The following is a 19766-nucleotide window of genomic DNA, read 5'->3' as shown; positions in this document are numbered from 1 at the left end:
GAAAAAGGGTGAGATATCACAAAGAGCATTTGCGATGGCCTTCTCAACCTTTTTTTCCCCTTACCAGTTTTGCTAATCTATTAACATAACATTAGCAGTTCTCTTCCTATTCCAAAAGTGACTGCATGCTCATAATAAGGATTGACCAAATAATACTTAAATAAAAGGAGATGTTTTCGGTACCTTATATTACTTATATGAGATGTCTGTTAATCTCAAGTGGATTGATCAGACATAATTTCTTACATGGTATTGCTTCTCTGGTGATAACTACAGTAAAAGTATAAATTAACTTTTTATTATTTAAACATCAAGAGCATTAGTTAACTAGATCCCGTTCCTCATAATCTTTCTTCTTCGTCCTCGATATATTTCTCCATTTTTGTTTTTGGGAACTCTTCTAACCATGGCTAAACTTTAAAGCCGTAGGAGTTTATATTAGCTGATGTGGCTAATTTTTATTCGGCTGGCTGGCGTGGTAGACTATGTCTACGTAATAATTTCTCCTTTCCCACCTCCCCGTCCCACGGTCCACAGTCTATCTGCCTCCTGCCAAAAAAAAAAAAAAAAGCTTCCGCTTCACGTCTATCAAAAAAGGCTTCTTCTTCAAGACTTCACCCACGAAGAGGAAGGTTGAAAAGAAAACCTCCCACCAACCCTCACCCCACCAAAACCGCCCGTATTGACCCCCCCTTTACTTCCTTCCATCGGAAATCCTAACCTCCCTGTTCGTCGAAGCCTTTTCACACTAATACATCCATCTCCTTCCGGCGATGGCGCTCTACGAGTCGTTCGCGGCGGCGATCCACTCCTACACCGGCCTCTCCCCGGCCGCCTTCTTCACCATCCTCGCCCTCATGGTCGGTGTCTACCGCCTCGTCTGTGGGATGTTCGTCGCCCCCGACGCCGCGCCGGAGAAGAGGTCGCTTCCGCAGGAGCCGGTGATCCCGCCGGAGCCCGTCCAGATGGGTGAGATGACGCTGGAGGAGCTGCGGGCTTACGACGGAACCGACCCTAGGAAGCCCCTCTTTATGGCGATCAAGGGCCAGATCTACGACGTTTCCAACGGAAGGTAGAAGCGCGTTTCTATAATGGAATTTGTGCCGTCTTTTGAAAAAGGGCCTTCTTTTTGATGCCTTTGAGATGCTAATTTCTTCTAACTTTAGTTTTTGTTATAATTTGTTCATCACGGTAGATTTATCCTTCGTGTTAAATTCCTAGAGTCAAGCTTATTCCTTTTATTCATTATTTCAGTTAGATTGACTTTTGCAGTTTTCTCCTAGTAGATCAAGATGTTTGCTTCAGATGGTTTGGTATATATACGGAATTACTGTTTGTTAAACTTTTAAGATTGTTTAATGAATTAATGGGACATAAAGAAAATCATATCCTCAAATGAGATGAAGATTCATGGATTATCAAAAAAAATGTTTGGAGGCTTGTTTTGGATGCTCGAGCAGCTACTGGTGTTATGTCTCCACATGGACGTGTGGATAGAAGAGAAGAGGTGGGAGGGAAGGAGAGGGAGGATCAGGAGTAAACTGTGATTTCCCACATTCCTGAGGTTTTTGCTTACTAGAAACAACCTATCCAAATAAAGTTTGGTAGGGAGTTCTGAGATAGTTGGCTTTCTCAATACTCATAAACTCACAGAAGTTCTGGGACATATTATGTTGAATTTGTCAGACAGGCCTTGTGATTAATAGCACTATGAGATGAAGTCATAGATTGCTCATCCACTTGGATTATTGGGAATCTTAATTCTGAGCTTGAAAGTCATCAGACTTGAAACGCTTTAAGTTATTTTTCTTCTATTTAATTACCTCTGTATATGAGTGTCAACTAATATTTTCAGTTGTTACTTGTCTATACAACTGATATGTAATTGGCATTTGCGGGCACCATGGTATATGGGGAGGAATCAAATGATTGAGACTATGCCATTTGAGTTGCAAGGAAATGTGGACCTTGCTATTTATGATCTTCTTGTTTTGCAATGTTCCATTGGCTGTTTAAGATGAAGGTGACAATAACTCTTTATAGGCAATGTCACTAACTCTCATGCCATTATTCTCTTTCTCAGGCAACCTTCTTGAAATTCAACAGTTTGTTATTTATATCATTTGGAACGTTTCAGATCCCTTCCTGATCAAATTTTGAATAATATAGTGTTTTAGTTTAGTTGGTGCATCAAATCAGAGTTGTGATGGAAGTCTAGACCATGAAGCTGATATGTACCAATTTGAAGAGATCCCATGATGAAGACAAAAGTTAAGGTGCAAACTCCCCCCCCCCCCCCCCCCCCCCGAAAAAAAAAAAAAAAACACTGATAAAAGTTGCAATAAGTTATTTAGGAATTCTGTAGATTATCTTGATAATTTTATGTGATTATTGTTGATAAGATTTGATGATTTCTTGTTAAGAAATGGATGCGAGTTATTTTGGCCTCTGACTTAAGTTATAATGGACCAAAAGATCAAATTGGTACCAGCTTGAAATTTGGGTCCTAACTTGATTGAGAGGGAGGCTAAAGATAGTAGATTGCAACATAATAAGAGTGGTTGCTTTGGCTGATTATTGTGGAGTTGAAAACAAGTGGCCTAACACCCTAGAAGTCCTTCTCAATCCTGTAACCATATCTTTAAAGAGATGAAGATGAAGAGATTTCGTTTAGGTGGGAAAGGAAAAACCTTCTGTTGGTTAGTTTTTAGTTATTGAAAAAAAGAGTGGACTACAATTCCGGAACATAAGGTTTAATGAAGAACTAAATGCATTCCTTCCTCTCTACACCAATTTCTTTCTGGTAAGCTCAGGAAGTAGCACTTAGCCGTATCAGGTCATTGACTCAACTACATTTCAGCTGTTTTATATTTTAAATATGATTTGAGATTTGAAGCAGATGTTATATTAAATCTTATTGCAATTCAGATTAATAATGCTAACCAAAATGTGAGATGGTGGTGTCAAAATGACTTTGACAGGATCTGACACTATGTGGTAGTGGCCAAGTTCTGTAATAACATAGTTATGAATTCAGAACGTGACCTATGAGGTAGTGACCGAGGACATTAGTAGCAGTTTAAAAGCATTGACAAGGGTGAATCATCTGACAGTATTCGTTGGTCATATGATGACCATATTTGAGGTGGATAGATCATTCTTGCCTAGCCTGTGTTTTAGATAAAAGTATGTCAGATTCTTCATTTTTCATCTGAATTAGAAAAGTGTACATCCATGTCATCCAAAAGGGTTGGATATTCATTGAAATTTAACATAAAGATGAAGAAGACATGCTTTTCACTTTCTGATTTTAGGATAGCAACACACTGATTTATCAGCATATGCGTAACTGACCACTAGTTTTTTAGTCCTAGACCGTAACTATATGATTTATCAGTACAAGCTTCCTGTCAAATTGTAAGCTTACTTTCGGCTTCAATTGATCGATAATTTTTTATCACACTATTTGATTCTTGTCACCAAGATAATTGTGGTATTCTTGAATTACTAGAGTTCTCTTTGATTGATGGTTCATGGTTTTGAAACCAATGCTATAATCTTTTGAAGATTAATTTCAATGGTTTTTGGGTAACTTATGTTGCTTTGTCTAGTTATTGTTTTATTGCTATTGGGAATATGGTTGCTATTCTATTTAAAATTCCTTGGAAATTTGTTTGGACTTTGGAAATGGATTTGAAGCTGTTCCCTTGGGAGGGGGAATGAGAGTACAAAACTTAGTAGATGCCCAAAGAACCAGCTTGTAAAGATTTATCATTCGTCAATATCTTTCAAAAATTACAAGAGAATTAAGGAGAAACTAATGGGAAAACACCACGTACCAACTTGTTAATTGTTTCCTGGTGGATATTCTATGGTTTCCCATCTTTTTTCTTTAATGACTGTTGCTTGTTTTGATATAACCATTTTTCATTTCCCACTATTGGCTTTTCATGACTTGTCCCCATGTCCAATCTAAGGACTGCTTCTTTCATATATTTCTGATTAGGATAACTATTGGCATATCGAGCCATCATTCTTGGTTTTTATTGTACTTGACAGTGCCATGACTGAATGATCTCATGGATATGTATGTTTTGTATTGTATTATTTTTCTCAAATATTATTCATGGAAAAAGAATTTTAACTTTACTGTGATGTTCTCGCGTTTCAGGCTAGCTCTTTTACCTAATATAGATGTGATAGTTTCATTTGGTTTTTTCTTTAGACAGTGATACTATTTCATTTATTCTAGAATTTCAAAAAATTACCATTATGGGGTCATTTCTTTGCCTGCAATTTAAATACAAGCCGCAATTGGAAATGCTGTAATTGGAGCTATAGTTGCAAAAACTGTTTCTATTTAGTTGTCTATAAAAGAAAACTGCAAATGCAGTTATAGTTATTTGGTTGTTTGGCGCTAATAGAGATATGGTAATGCTGCAAATAATCTAGTAAGGTTACCCCCTTGGAAATAGTGAGTGTTTGCCTTTTTTTTTGGTTATGGTACAATAACTATTATATTTTTTATAATTGTAATAGAAAATTAATATTACTATTAAATTATCTTAAATTATCATATGATTATTATAACAGTAATTACTGTAGTAATTATATCACTATAAAATAATTTGATATTATATTGGCTAGATAGAGTACCACTAATATGGGAGCGAGGCTTGACACTAATAACCTAAACCATTGGATGTTGTCTACCATCTCCAAATTGCTTATTGTTGAAAAATCATATGCTCTGAAAATTCCTAGCCTTTGCATAGGTCATACATCTAGTGTCAAAAATAGACTTTTCAAATAAAACAAATGATGTATATTTTTGACCACTGGATGCATAGGCAGGAGATCTCCATATCACATGATTTTTAATAGCAAGCAGTTTGGAGATAGTACATCACTTCCCATGGATCAGATCATCAGTGCCGAGCCTTGATCATCCATTCAGGACTAACCTTATTTTGGTTGTTGTGCAGGTGCCTACACATTAGCTCTACCAAACTAGATATTATTTTAATTATAGTTTGTCTACTCGCCTTTGGGAAGGATTGATTTAATCCTACCAATCCAAAATCAATGATGGAGACTTCAAATGCAGGATCCACACTGTTGATTATGTTGTTCATCAAAAAATTATTTTGAAGCCAAAAATTATATCTTTTGATGGTCATTTTGCCTATGCATCAAGTGATCCAAATGGCTCGATATAATGTTTTGCATGATTTATAGTTTCGAAGCATCCAAATCTATTAAATTTTAGAACATGCATGCTTTATAATATGTAGATAATAATCAGCTATATTGATTTTTAATTCGCATGCCCTATGATATAGTTTGCCACACTCAAGCACGATGATTGGGTGCATTTGATGTATGAGTAGGAGGCTTCCAAAAGACATGATTTTGATTTCTTTTTCTTTTTTGATTTAGATCATCATCAATTTAGAATGCCTGTTATCGATTTTGAGTTGGTAGGATTGAGACCTCCATCTTTACGGAAGGAGAGTAGATGAACTTATAATTATCAATATATATTTATAATATATATTAATATAATAATTCGAAATTAGTATCTACTTGTAATTATTATATGATCATGATTATTATTATAATATTGTGTCTAGATTATAATATGAATCATTATGTTACAATAAATAATAAATCAATAAGTATATTATGATCATAATAATAGTTATATTATTAAGTGATTATAACATTTTAATAATAATTATTATAATAATATAATATTATAAAAATTACTTGATATTGCATAGTTACATATTATTATATTAATAAATATATATTTTATAATGGATTTGTTATAATGAGTAATATATATTTAATGTGTTAAAATTATATAATATTAAATTTCAATGATTAGAGAGTAGGAGGGATTCTCAAAAGGGCTACTTCAAATTGCAACTTGAGTTGTAATTAGAATTACATCCAGTTTTGGAAGCAGCTCTAATTGTAAATTTGGACCTTTTTTTCCAATTAAAATGCAGCCTGCAATTGAGATTGCAAGCATCCAAACAGCTGTTTCAGATGCCTGTAATTTAATTACAGCATTTGCAATTGCAATCTGATCAACTGCATGCAAACAAACAGTCCCTATGTGCAAATAGACGGCTAGTGTACATACATGTTCTGTCTTAACAATGGTGTAAATCTTATCTTTATAACCTCCATGTGTTTTAACTGTCCACACATGTATACATAGTGCATATGCATGTAGATACACGTACGCGTAAATACAGACACATACATACTATCATACAATTAGACGTGCATACAGACATGCCTAATCATGCCTAGTGATAACTGGCAAATAGTTATGACATGGAATTTTGATACATTTCCTTATGGAGTCTATTCATTATTACTTTAGATATATATAAGTGTCATTAAAATCCAATTTGGATTTCAAGCTACATCTTGCCGAAGCCTGCGGGTATATAAATATACTATATTGCCCTGCTGTAATCTGTTACAACAAGAGAACAGGTGAAGTATAAGGCAATATATCCAAGTCCTATACAAAGGACATTTTGAGTCATGTAGTCTTGCTATGAGTTATCTCTGATGTGCATAAGATCTGTAGATATGAACATTGAATATTTTGTATTGAGATTTCCTTTCACCCTTTAACAACCTTATGCGGAAAACATGTTGTCTTTACCATCTCAGTGTTTGACGGTATCTTCCCCCTCCTCTCTCTCCTTTTTGTTTTAATATGTCAATGAGCACATGAACTTCTTTTTCAGCAATATTGGACATGTAAATCAGGGGCCTGGTGGGGCCACAAGGCCTGCAACTTAGTACCTAAAGAGCTTTCTGGAGTTTGGCAGTCTGGGGAGACTGTGGCTCCCTGTCACTACAATGTGGCTCTGCCCGTGAACTCAATGGCAACTTGGACTAATGAGTTAACTACTTGTAACTAATTTGTCAACTATCATATTTATTGGCTTATTATTTAGTAGCAGACTTGCCAGTTTAAACTTTATGATTTTTTCGAAAACTGCCCATAGATGTAGATCACATGAGGAGGTGCTCTGATTACTTTTGCTTTTAGAATGTTTAGATTAGGGGATGTTGTTTTAGGATACTTGTCCATGTGATGTGAAGATGAATTTTGCTTGCTGACCAAGATTGTTTGGCGTTTTTCTTTCATTAGTAGTTTTTGGGAACCGGCTTTTGAAATGTGTATGGAACTAGGAAATGGGGCAACCATATAAATTGTCCTCTATATTGGATTGTTTATGATTTTTTTACTATTGATTTTATCCCTTGCAGTTCTTATGTGCTTTGTTTTAGTGTTTAACTGCTATTCTATTTAGATTTTAGACTCTTAGATATTCTTCAAGAAAAATGAGATGTATTCTTCTGTGATCTGCTGTTGAACAAGTTGATATGGCTATACCTTGTTTTGTTTATCCACATCCAAAAATTATAAACAAGTTTTATTTTTTCTTGATCTCACAACATCTCCACTGGGTAAAATGCTTACTCTTGATTGACTCACTTTATTCTCTCATTTTCCTGCAGGATGTTTTATGGACCTGGTGGTCCATATGCCTTATTTGCTGGGAGGGATGCTAGCCGGGCGCTGGCCCTGATGTCCTTTGATTCCAATGACCTTACAGGTAATTTGGAAGGACTAGGCACATCAGAACTGGAAGTCCTACAAGATTGGGAAGAGAAATTCAAGGAGAAGTATGTGAACGTTGGGAGACTTGTTTCTGAGAAAACCAGAGATGGGGATGGTGACCGAAGTGTTGAGAAAACAGAATTGAATCAAGAATTGCATAGAGATACAGTGGATGCAAATGCTGAAGTAGAAGCTAATGGTATCGAATCCAATGTGAGGAGAAACTGAAGGCATGAAGCACTGCAAGAATTCCATCATTCTGTCTAGTTAGCAGAAAGTAATTCCACTACAGAGTGATCTGTAAAATGTCTGCTCCAGTTTGATTCTTGGAACCAATTATACGAGCGAATGATGGTCATCACATCCCTATTAACCAGAGTGCCTATGTATATATGTGCATCTTTTCTATCCATTGGAATTCCGAATGGCTTTTTGCGTCTTTTGTCCACATGATGATTTCTCTTTAATCTTCAATTCCTGGACTATATCCAGGTTGTACTTGGTGCTTGTTGTAATAGTGAGGGAGTTGTATGTTCTGTTTTAATCTTACGCTGGCTTAATTTCTTCAGAATGTTTTGAGATTGGGCTGTGCAAACATTTCCAAGAACTGAAAGCAAGTCCCGATTGATGAAATCTACTTTGGCTCACTTCCCTCATTTTCATACACAGTCTTGATGTGTTTGGCATCCTTGGTCTGTCCCCATTGATAAGGATGATAAAAGAATGTCAAAGATTTGAGGATTCTGGAAGTTTGATGAGTGCCCAAAAGGAGCCTTAGTATTTGCCTTATCTGTTTCCCTTTGTTTACTCTCTGACATAAAAACAAAATGGATGAACGGATGGACCGTGCTCTTATTCTTCAATTTGTGGGAAGTTTTGGGTTTTAGTTCTCAGGACGGGTTGGTGTGGTTCAAGCCTGGTATGGTATAGATCATGGATTGTATCATGTGCCTAGGAGAAATTAGTAAGTGGAATATTTTCATCGCAGATCTATGATGAAATTATTTTTAAAAGATTCATCTCATTCTAGGTTTAAATTATTGGATTGATTTATTTTATTTTAGATCCGTCATAGATCTAATCCATCTAATAGTTTCTCACGTGGATAGAATGGGAGCTTGGCATTCGTCTGGGCCATGGATGATTCGTGTACCATGTACAGGATTGTGTAGCCTTCTACTGTTGATATTTCACCGTACGAAAGCAATGTCCGCCATTAATGTGCCCATAAGAGTTTTCTACTCCTTTCCAGTGGTTTAAGATGACGGCTCAACTTGTTAATTTGAGAGCTTTTAAAGAAGGTATGTGTTGGGGGAAAACTCAAGTCGTCCCGGAACAAAGGCGCCGACCAGAAGGCGCCCGGCCAGGAAGCACCCGAACGGAAGGCGCCGACCAGAAGGCACCGACCTGACTACGCTCAAACTAAGGACGCCCGACTCGGCAACTGCCTCGGCTCGGCACCCGACCAGGCGTTGAATTCCGAAATGCCTTGCCTAAGTATTCGACCCCAGCTTAAGTCCTTAAAGGAGCCTTACTCCAGATACTCAATCTCACCATATCCTGCTACCGTCGTCAAGCCATTAATGCACATGGCCTTCGCAGGCCTCCGGCACACCCGATCATTAATGCGCGTGGCCTCTGCAGGCCTTCAGCGCACTCAACCATTAAATGAGTATGGTTCATGATGATCTCCGGTTCATTCAGCCATCAAAATGTATGACTTCTCCCGATCTCCGGTTCACTCAACGATTAAAGCGTATGGCTTCTGTCGTCTACGGACGTCGAGCCTCTTACGGCAAACCCACTTAATCGCTGATGATGGCATGACTCGACGACGACTTAAGGGCTCCGGCCTGATCTCCAACAGTAACGGTGTTGACTCACACGATCGAACATTAATTCTACTGCATGCCAGACTGTACGACAGGCCGATTGCCCCGTCACATCACAGGTAACCCAGCTCCCTCTATAAAAGGGGAATTCCTCCATTTGGGGGGGGGGGGGGGCTGAACAATGAGAACTCCAACTTCTTACTGCTATCTCCACTCTTATACTGGCCCCCTCTGACTTAAGCATCGGAGGGCCGGCGCCGGAGACCCCGGCCACCGGCTTGCAGGTCTTCCGGAGGACGCCACACCCCGACGGACCGTCACCCATCACCGCCGATTCCCACCGGAGCTCCTCCTTCCCGGCCCAGCGGTCGCCCCCGGGTCCAAATTCCAGCAACAATATGCATTCAGGGGGGAGAATTTTAATGCAATAGAAAACGTTAAACCATATGGATATGGGCAACGGCGTTACGTTTCCGGAAGAACATGTACATTAAAATTCGTCTCTTTCAATCGCCGCATCTTCTCTCAACTTCCACTCAGGATTATTCACCAGATAGCTTGTCTGGGCACCCGAACAGGCCCTTTGACAATTTTACAGTTAACTTAAAGTAAGAATTTTTCAAATTCAAATTTTCGTATGCGCTGGAAAACAAATACTTGCTAAATAGTGATTTGGGCAAACAACATTGTATTTTTTTTCTTCTTTTTTTAGATTATTGACGGTTATAAAAATAGATAATAGCCACTATGCCGGTCTTGGTTTTTTCACAATAAACTTAGCATAGGCAATCATATGACACCAAGTTGGACTATATACATCATGAAACTAGTAAAAGAAGTCAACAATTTTAAAAATTAATGTACCTATTGCTGTTGAGAACCAGCCCATTCTAGGCACCGCGATGAGAAGCACGAGGATGTTGGAGAGCCGACTGTCGGCTGCTCTGGTCAGGATCGGAGAGGGCGAGTAGCATGCGGTCGTTATCGGGTTGCTTGTTGGGTGACCACACTTTGATCTAAAATAGTACCCTCATGCGAAGTCACACGATTTGAAGGACCAAGGCACTAAAGGACAAAGTCCTCAAAATGAAAGATGCCATTTGAATCCCATCGAGGTTGAACTTTCCCAAGAAGCTCATCTTAGTATCCAGACTGAAAGACACTTTGGAAAAAATTCTCCCTGAGGTCACAGAGACCTGGTCAGGAGAATCCTAACCCACTACCTTATCATCAGAAGACTGACCTCCAGTAGATGGGTCCATGGATGGTTCCCAAAGAAAAGAGAAGAAGACGAAGAGAAGAAGATAAAAAGGAGAGAAAAAGCAGAATAGCCCATCAAGAGGCAAAGATGAGATTTTGGTCGGGGACAAGGAAGGAGAACCTTGCAACGGAAGCACACAAGTCACGCCCTGCACCTTACAAAGAGGAGATGTGATATTGGCTCTACGCTGGGAGCAAGCCTATAGGCCCCAAGAACCTGCATTAAAGAAACGGCCCATAGGGCCTTGGACATAGTGTCAGCACAAATAATGAACATGTAGGGTGAGAGAGGACAACCTTGTTGTAGGCCCACAGTCAACTCAAAGAAAGGCGGCGACGTACCATTCACTAGAATAGCAAAGGATTGCGCTCGTATACTGAAAGTGAATCCTAGGTTCTTCGGTGTTAAGCATGCTGATTTTTTTTTTTAAAACCATGGCTGAACCTGATCGGGTTGCCTACGTACCCCTTCATAAGGGGGATCAAGCCATACGTAGTTCCTTTTAAGTTTTAAAACGCAGCGGAAAAATCGAATCAAACAATTTAATTCATGCATGCTTACAAGATCAAATCTAGAAATCAACACCTTAAGAACACATAGGATTATGCCGGAATCGTTTAAACAATTATGCTAAAACTTTCATGCATGATTAACTATCAGATCTGAAACTTAAGAACTCTATTCTGATTAATCTCCGAATATCCATCGAATGGATTCTGGATATAACTCCGTGAGGAGCCCCAAAGGAGGGTAAAACCTCGGGGAATCAGACCTAGACCCTGACTCCAAAATAAAATATTGATGTGGGATTAATACCTTTTATGATGGAAGAAACTTATGGATCTGATCCTTGACTTCGCAGCCACACACACGAATGGCCTCTATGAGAAGTACACGCGAAGCCCTAGGTAGATCGTCTTCCGTGGGAGTGCTAGCTCGCGCAGGAACGCAGCAATGGCTGAAGCTTTCTCCTTCTAAACACTCAACCATTGATTGTTCTTCAAGGAGATGGAGGATGGACATGAGGAAGAAGGAGAAGAAGGGATGGAGGCCCTCAGGAAATTTTTTCAGAATTTTTTGAAACCTCTAAATATGGTATATCTTGAACCCAAGGCATGGGGGTCTTTTATAGCCAAAAGATCCCCCCACGTATCACACCTAATTTAGCCAACTAATTTGGCTGATAAAATTTACAAAAAATTTTGGTGTTTGGCAGCTAAGAGAAGATAAACATATCCAAATTTCGTGCATTTTGGATCCCTAAAAGATAGGAATTCATGCGTCCAAAATTCAGCCGCAGACCACCCTATTTCATGCACCATGCAATCCCTACAAATTAGGAAATTCATCTAAATCTTTCTAGAAAGATTTAAGGTGCCATTTTTATAGAAATTATAGCCCCACGCCTCCTCTCTTCTCACGCCAATTTTTTGGCCAAAAATAAAGAGGATAGGCGTAGAAAATATTGGGAATAAATTAAGGTATCATTCTTCTCCAAGAAGATAAAGATGGGTTTCTAAAATTTAGGGATTCTTCTCCTTATCCAATTCTGATTATTTGGACTCATAATCCTCATCGAATAAGGTCTTCTAATTGATTTGGATCAAGCCCAATCCAATTGGATCAAGTCCCATCAATTGGGTCAAGCCAATCTACTTGGGTTGAACCCAATCCAATTAGGTCAAACCCTGATGCAGCCCAAATTGAATCCTATTCAATTTGGCTCAACCTAAGCCCAATTACTCAATCAAATTGAGTTCATTAGCAATCTAATTGCTAATTAATCCTCCAATAATTCAATAATTATTTTAATACAATTTTTGCTTTGGATAATATGTCAATCGAATTGACCAAATTACCCCTGAATGATTCTTAATCATCAATCAGCCATTTGATCAACCTAGAAACTTCTATGCGTGTGACCTCATAGGTTCGAACCTAAGCCGGTAGTATAGGAACATCTTCCTATACTAATCGATGTGACCATCTAGCAATGGTACCCGACGTTTGGATAGGCCGAATATATGCGAAGCAAATATTCTGGAATCCTGGACTATGGTTACTGTATAATTCAATCCCTTTGACTCCTAATGCCAGGATGACTTAGAGCTCACTGTCAACCCTATAATTAGTACATCCATTATGTGATTAACTTTAGATATCCCGTGACTCCTCACTGGGATTACCCTGGCCAAGGTTTTGCTAAATTAATCACAAGACATTATCTCCTGTTTGCAGGAGGGGTCAATTCTATCTCGACTCACAACTGACTACGCAAGTACTTGACTGCACCCAGTGACCTTCCGTCACTGAATTAGAAATTCAGGTAGTCCGGTACCAAAGTACAGTGAGTTGCTTGCTAGTCACAGGTTGCGATCTCAGGTCAGAGGGCCAAACATATACCCATATCCACTCGGAACATCTTTTGACAGTAGAGCGTTTCGGAAATTGGTCACGTTCAGTGAAATGGACTCCTACACTTCACCTGTATGGCATACCAGTGTCTCCACACTCCTTGGTTAAGAGGACAACCAACGTATATGTCACACAATGACTTAATCTCGATAATGTTGTCGTCCTAGTAACAACATATTATTTGGTCACGAACAAGTTTAAGGACTCAAAGATAAATCCTCCTTTATCATAACATAAGTCCTAAGCACTTCATCATATAAGAGTTCATTTGAAGATGAAATGATGAATAATGCCAAATAATACTTTATTAATTTGTCAATTTATTTACAAAATTCAATCATCAATATGCTGACAATTGACATTTAGGATACAATTCCCAACAACTCCCACTTAGCCTAAAGCCAATCGGCACAGTATCTAATACCCATCTTCGACTTGTATACGTTGAACTCTTTGATACCGAGGACTTTGGTAAATGGGTCAGCCATATTTTCTTTTGTTTTAATTTTCTGTAGAATCCGCCACTGTATGCTGCTTGGAACTCTTCCAGCAGATAGCACCACCCTTAAGAGTGAAGATATATCCCGACACGCTCTTGCTATCATCTTGATCTGACTGAAAACTTGAATCGGTATATCCCTCAAATTTTAAGTCAGAATCACCGTAGACAAGCCACTGATTTTTAGTATTTCTCAAATACTTAAGGATGGTTTTTACAACCTTCCAGTGGTTGCTATCTGGATCAGACTTACTCTTAGTGAGTATGCCACGTCTGGTGTAGTACATATCATGGCATACATTATAGATCCCACTGTCGAAGCATATGGAATTCTATCCATACTCTCTCTTTCTTGAGGGATTGTCGGACAATTCCTTTTAGAGAGATTAATTCCATGGCCCATCGGAAGATAGCCTTTCTTGGAATTAATCATACTGAACCTCTTCAGTATAGTATCAATGTATGTGGATTGGGATAATCCAAGCAATCTTTTAGATCTATCTCTATAGATCTTCATCCCTAGGATGTAAGGTGCTTCTCCCAAATCCTTCATGGCAAATTGAGATGATAGCCAAACCTTTATTCCTTGTAATGCAGAAATGTCATTTCTGATTAAAAGAATATCATCCACATACAAAACAAGAAATATGATAACTGAACCATTTGCCCATTTATAAATGCAAGGTTTCTCTTCATTCTTAATGAAGCCATATGATTTGATCACCTTATCAAATCGTATGTTCCAACTCCGTGAAGCTTGCTTTAATCCATAAATGGACCTTTGTAGCTTGCACACCTTAGACTCATCTGTAGATGTAAAACCTTCAGGTTGTATCATATATACCTTCTCTTCTAAATCTCCATTTAGAAATGCGGTCTTTACATCCATTTGCCAGATTTCATAGTCTAAATGTGCTGCTATCGCAAGCACAATCCGAATGGACTTGAGCATTGCCATAGGAGAAAATATCTCGTCATAGTCAATACCATAACGTTGACGATATCCCTTGGCAACCAGACGGGCTTTATAGGTCTCTACCTTTCCGTCTGTACCCAATTTTCTTTTGAATATCCACTTACATCCTATGGATTTAATCCCTTCGGGTGGGTCAACTAATGTCCATACATCATTGACCTTCATAGATTCCATTTCGGATTGCATGGCTCCAAGCCATTTATCAGAGTCATACCTCTGCATTGCATCCATATATGTGATCGGATCCTCATCGTTTTCATCAAGTTCGATAGGATCCCCATCCCGGACCAAGAAACCGTAGTATCTGTCCGGCTGACGTGGTACTCTACCCGATCGCCTTAATGGTGCATCTAATATGGGTTATGCATCTGATCTAATCAAATCCGACTCAACTGGTTCAGTAGATGGTGTCGGATCTTCTACATATTGAACTTCCTTAAGCTCAACATTAGAGCTTTTAGTTCCTTCACTAAGGAATTCTTTCTCTAAGAAAACAGCTCTATTGCTTACGAACAACTTTTGTTCTTCAGCAAAGTAGAACTAATATCCTTTAGTTTCTTTAGGATAACCAACAAAGAAATATTTGTCAGAATTGGGTTCAAGTTTGTCTGTTGTCAAATGTTTGACGTACGCTGGACACCCCCAAACCCTAAGGTGAGAGAGCATCGGCTTACGTCCAGCCCACATCTCATGTGGTGTTTTATTTACAGACTTACTTGGAACTTTATTTAGAATGTAGCAGGCTGACTCAAGTGCATATCCCCAAAAGGATATGAGCAGACTCGCAAACCCCATCATGGATCGAACCATGTCTAACAGAGTTCGATTTCTTCTTTCTGATACACTGTTATACTGTGGTGTACCAGGAGGAGTCCATTGGGAGAGAATCCCATTCTCTCCTAAATATGTCAAAAACTCATTGGAAAGGTATTCGCCTCCTCGATCTGATCGAAGAGTTTTAATACTCTTTCCAGTTTGTTTTTTACTTCATTACGATATAATTTGAACATTTTCAATGATTCAGATTTATGTCTCATTAAATAGACATAACCATACCTAGAAAGGTCGTCTGTAAACGTAATGAAATATGAATACCCACCTCTAGCATTTGTGCTCATTGGCCCTCATACATCAGAATGTACAAGGATCAATAAATCACTGGCTCGTTCACCTTTTTCGGTAAAAGGTGATTTGGTCATCTTACCAAGAAGACATGACTCACAGGTTGTCAATGATTCACAATCATTAAGATTGAGGATTCCCTCTTTACTTAACCTGTTTATCCTGTTCTTGTTAATATGACCTAGCCTATGATGCCAAAGGTAGACATCCGTGACATTATCTATTCTAGGACGCTTACTTGACGTGTACATTACATTAACAGGTTGTGATAACAAGTAGATGCCATTGCTCAATTGTCCATTCATTACAGTAACACCATTCATAATGATATCACAAAAATATTTCTTTATTGAAATTTCATAACCATTCATGGCCAAAAGGCCTACGGAAATTACATTCAATAAGAATGTAGGACAATAGTGACAATCACTCAAGACAACTACATGAGAATTGAAAACAAGTTTGAGATTTCCTAAAGCTAGAACTGGAACAGATCTTCCATCTCCAACATTCAGGAATCTCTCGCTGTTTTCAAATCTCTCATTGACCTGAAGTCCTTGCAACGAATTGCATATATTAAACGAACTTCCAGTATCTAATACCCAGGTCGAATTATCACATATAGAGAAATTACAAGGTGTTGTCATATAAATACCTTGATCAGCAACTGATTGCCCTTTTCTCTTGCTTAGTCTGTTCGGGTCAAGCGAGGTAAGGTACTGAGGACAATTCCTCTTCCAATGCCCCTGCTTCTTACAATAGAAGCATTCTGCCAAATTGTGGTCAGCCCTAATCTTTTTTTGTCTGACTTGGCTTAGCACGTTGCAACTTTTTCTTTTGATTCTTATTTTTCTTCTTTCCTTTCTTAAAGGTACCACGACCTCTGGACGAACCTCCCACTAAATTCACCGACCCTTTTAGGAGTTGGTGATCCTTCTCAAAAGTTTGTAGTAAACCCAACAATTGGTGATAATTTACTACAAGTTCCGTCATACGAAAGTTAGTGAGAAATGGGCAGTACGAACCAGGAAGAGAATTCAGTATAGCATCCTTCTCCAATTGATCATATAGGGGAGATTCCGAAAGTGCCTAGGCGCTCGATTAACTCAATCATGTACAATACATGATCGGTCACCGAAGCCCCATCCTTCATACGTGCGCTGAAAATAGCACAACTAGTCTTGTGCCTTTCAACATCATCAGGAATACCGAAAGATTCATTCAACACTTGAATGATGTCTTCCGGCTGCGCATTCTCAAAATGCCTACTAAACTCATCATTCATTGCAGCAAGCATAATGCAACGGACAGTGATATGATCATTGAGCCACTTCTGATAAGTGTCTCTGACTGTACCCCGTGCATTAGCAGCGGGCTGCTCAGGTGCTGGATCTGTTATCACATAAAGGATCCATTCATGCTCTAGCACAATTTTCAGTTTTCTATACCAATTATTGAAGTTGGGACCTGTCAACTTGTCATTATCCAATAATGAGCGAAGTGACAAATTAGTGGCCATTTCTGTATAAAAGAAAATTTGGCTATTAGTATATGAATTGACTAAACACATTAGACTTGGACTTTAGTCTAAAGGTACTCCCACTATTTTATACAAATTGGTAGCCTCTACCTCCAATTCGAAAAATTACTCCTAATTCTTTAGTGGGCACTAGAACCCAATAGATCGCATATAGGCCCGAGTGTGGCTCGGCTAACCCATATGCACCTATTGGTAGGTTCTAAACCAGTTGCTTCACCAAGCAACTTCTAGTGATAATTTTGCCCTAGGTTCTTCAGCAGGCGTGTGGCGCCTCCACCGAATACCCCAGTCAGGTCCAACCATTAAATGATAGGGTTAAGTCTAATCAACTAATAGACGACCAAGCCCGAGTGTGGCTCGGCTCACCTGACCGCCTATTGAAGGTACACTTAACTCATCATATATTGAATGACAATTCTAATGCTTGATAAGTACCAGGCTTGTCGCGCCTCCAATAATTATCAAAACATTGGACCCATTATCACCCAACTTAATGGGAGGCTATGACCTAGTTATCCCCATAACCATTTCATTTTAAGGACCTAATAATTTTAGAGGATTTCATAATTAGGATAGATGAGAAGATCCGGTTAGTCTAATTTCTCCCACTGACTTCACCAAATCAGATTAGACTCAAACCGGTTAAGGAGGCACCTAAATCAGTCAAACTGATTTTTCTTATAGGCATGGGCTAACTTGAATCATTAAGTGATCCAATCAAAATGTGATTGACCATGTCGGCCAGGTAAGTGAGATCGGTGGAAGGGATATGCCATTAACTCGACAAAGACGAATCAGTGCGAGTAGCTCCTAATTAAAAACCACCGGTCAAAACTGCCAAACTTACCTTGGACACCGACTGGTTAATCAATTTCGATTTGATTACTCAAATGACTCGGGCTACACCTCTGAGCCTAAATCAAGTTCCATCTTGGTCTAATCAAAGACATGGACTTGATCCATCTACAACTATTGTAAATTGATCTAGAATTTTCTTGACCTAATCTAGTTACTACTTAATTAGATTTGATCAATTAATTCTATTTGTCCATGTATGATTCTAACCTTAGGTCTAACCCAATCCTAGGAACTTGATTCAAGCTAACCCATATGCCCAAAGAATTATGCAATGTCAATTAATTGAGTTACAATTCTATTTCATAATACTTAATTCTCAATTAAGTTTAGACTTATGAAAGTTTTGATCATTGCATATTTCTTTTTAATTACATATTAATTACAATCTTTCAGTTCTTAAAACATATTTTCAGATCTGAGTTTTTGTAATTAATCACATGTAATCAGATTTAATTCATGTTTAAGTCATTATGTTTTATGTTCATGCATCACATATACATAGCAACATGAATTAATTCAAACAACATACATCTTATGCATTTAATTTTTCACTTTTATTTTCAGATCTGATTTGTTCATTAAAATCAGAGATCATATAAATCATAAATTTTATTTAGATCTAATCTAAATAATATTATAATTTCAGATTTATTTATGTTACTAATCCTAACACAAACATGCATCATATGCATCCAAAATTTCAGATCTACTTAATCATGCATAATCAGCAATTAAATCAATCATAAAAAATACTTTAGATCTAATCTAAATATGTTAATAATTTCATATTTAATTACAAGAATTAAAACATAAAAGTTTAAACATGAACCTGGCTCTGATACCACTAAAAGTGAATCCTAGGTTCTTCGGTGTTAAGCATGCTGATTTTTTTTTTTAAAATCATGACTGAACCTGATCGGGTTGCCTACGTATCCCTTCATAAGGGGTATCAAGCCATACGTAGTTCTTTTTAAGTTTTAAAACGTAGCGGAAAAATCGAATCAAACAATTTAATTCATGCATGCTTACAAGATCAAATCTAGAAATCAGCACCTTAAGAACACATAGAATTATGCCGGAATCGTTTAAACAATTATGCTAAAACTTTCATGCATGATTAACTATCAGATCTGAAACTTAAGAACTATATTCTGATTAATCTCCGAATATCCATCGAATGGATTCTGGATATAACTCCGTGAGGAGCCCCAAAGGAGGGTAAAACCTCGGGGAATCAGACCTAGACCCTGACTCCAAAATAAAATATTGATGTGGGATTAATACATTTTATGATGGAAGAAACTTATGGATCTGATCCTTGACTTTGCAGCCACACACACGAATGGCCTCTATGAGAAGTACACGCGAAGCCCTAGGTAGATCGTCTTCCGCGGGAGTGCTAGCTCGCGCAGGAACGCTGCAATGGCTGAAGCTTTCTCCTTCTAAACACTCAACCATTGATTGTTATTCAAAGAGATGGAGGATGGACGTGAGGAAGAAGGAGAAGAAGGGATGGAGGCCCTCAGAGAATTTTTTCAGAATTTTTTGAAACCTCTAAATATAGTATATCTTGAACCCAAGGCATGGGGGTCTTTTATAGCCAAAA

At 38.2% G+C, this 19766-nt stretch overlaps 1 protein-coding gene across 1 annotated transcript; it reads left to right on the top strand.

The window, feature by feature from the left end:
* The first annotated feature begins 534 nt into the window (after positions 1-534).
* LOC103718101 (membrane steroid-binding protein 2-like) lies at positions 535-8304 on the top strand. Its single transcript, XM_008806766.4, has 2 exons — positions 535-1072; positions 7555-8304. The coding sequence occupies exons 1-2, from the start codon at positions 774-776 to the stop codon at positions 7883-7885; spliced, it is 630 nt and encodes a 209-aa protein (XP_008804988.1). The 5' UTR covers positions 535-773; the 3' UTR covers positions 7886-8304.
* The last annotated feature ends 11462 nt before the right edge of the window (positions 8305-19766 follow it).

This window comes from Phoenix dactylifera, unplaced genomic scaffold (genome assembly GCF_009389715.1).
Source record: "Phoenix dactylifera cultivar Barhee BC4 unplaced genomic scaffold, palm_55x_up_171113_PBpolish2nd_filt_p 000222F, whole genome shotgun sequence".
Taxonomy (NCBI): domain Eukaryota; kingdom Viridiplantae; phylum Streptophyta; class Magnoliopsida; order Arecales; family Arecaceae; genus Phoenix; species Phoenix dactylifera.
Note: the sequence above shows the minus strand (reverse complement) of the source record. Positions and strands in the feature narration are given on the sequence as shown.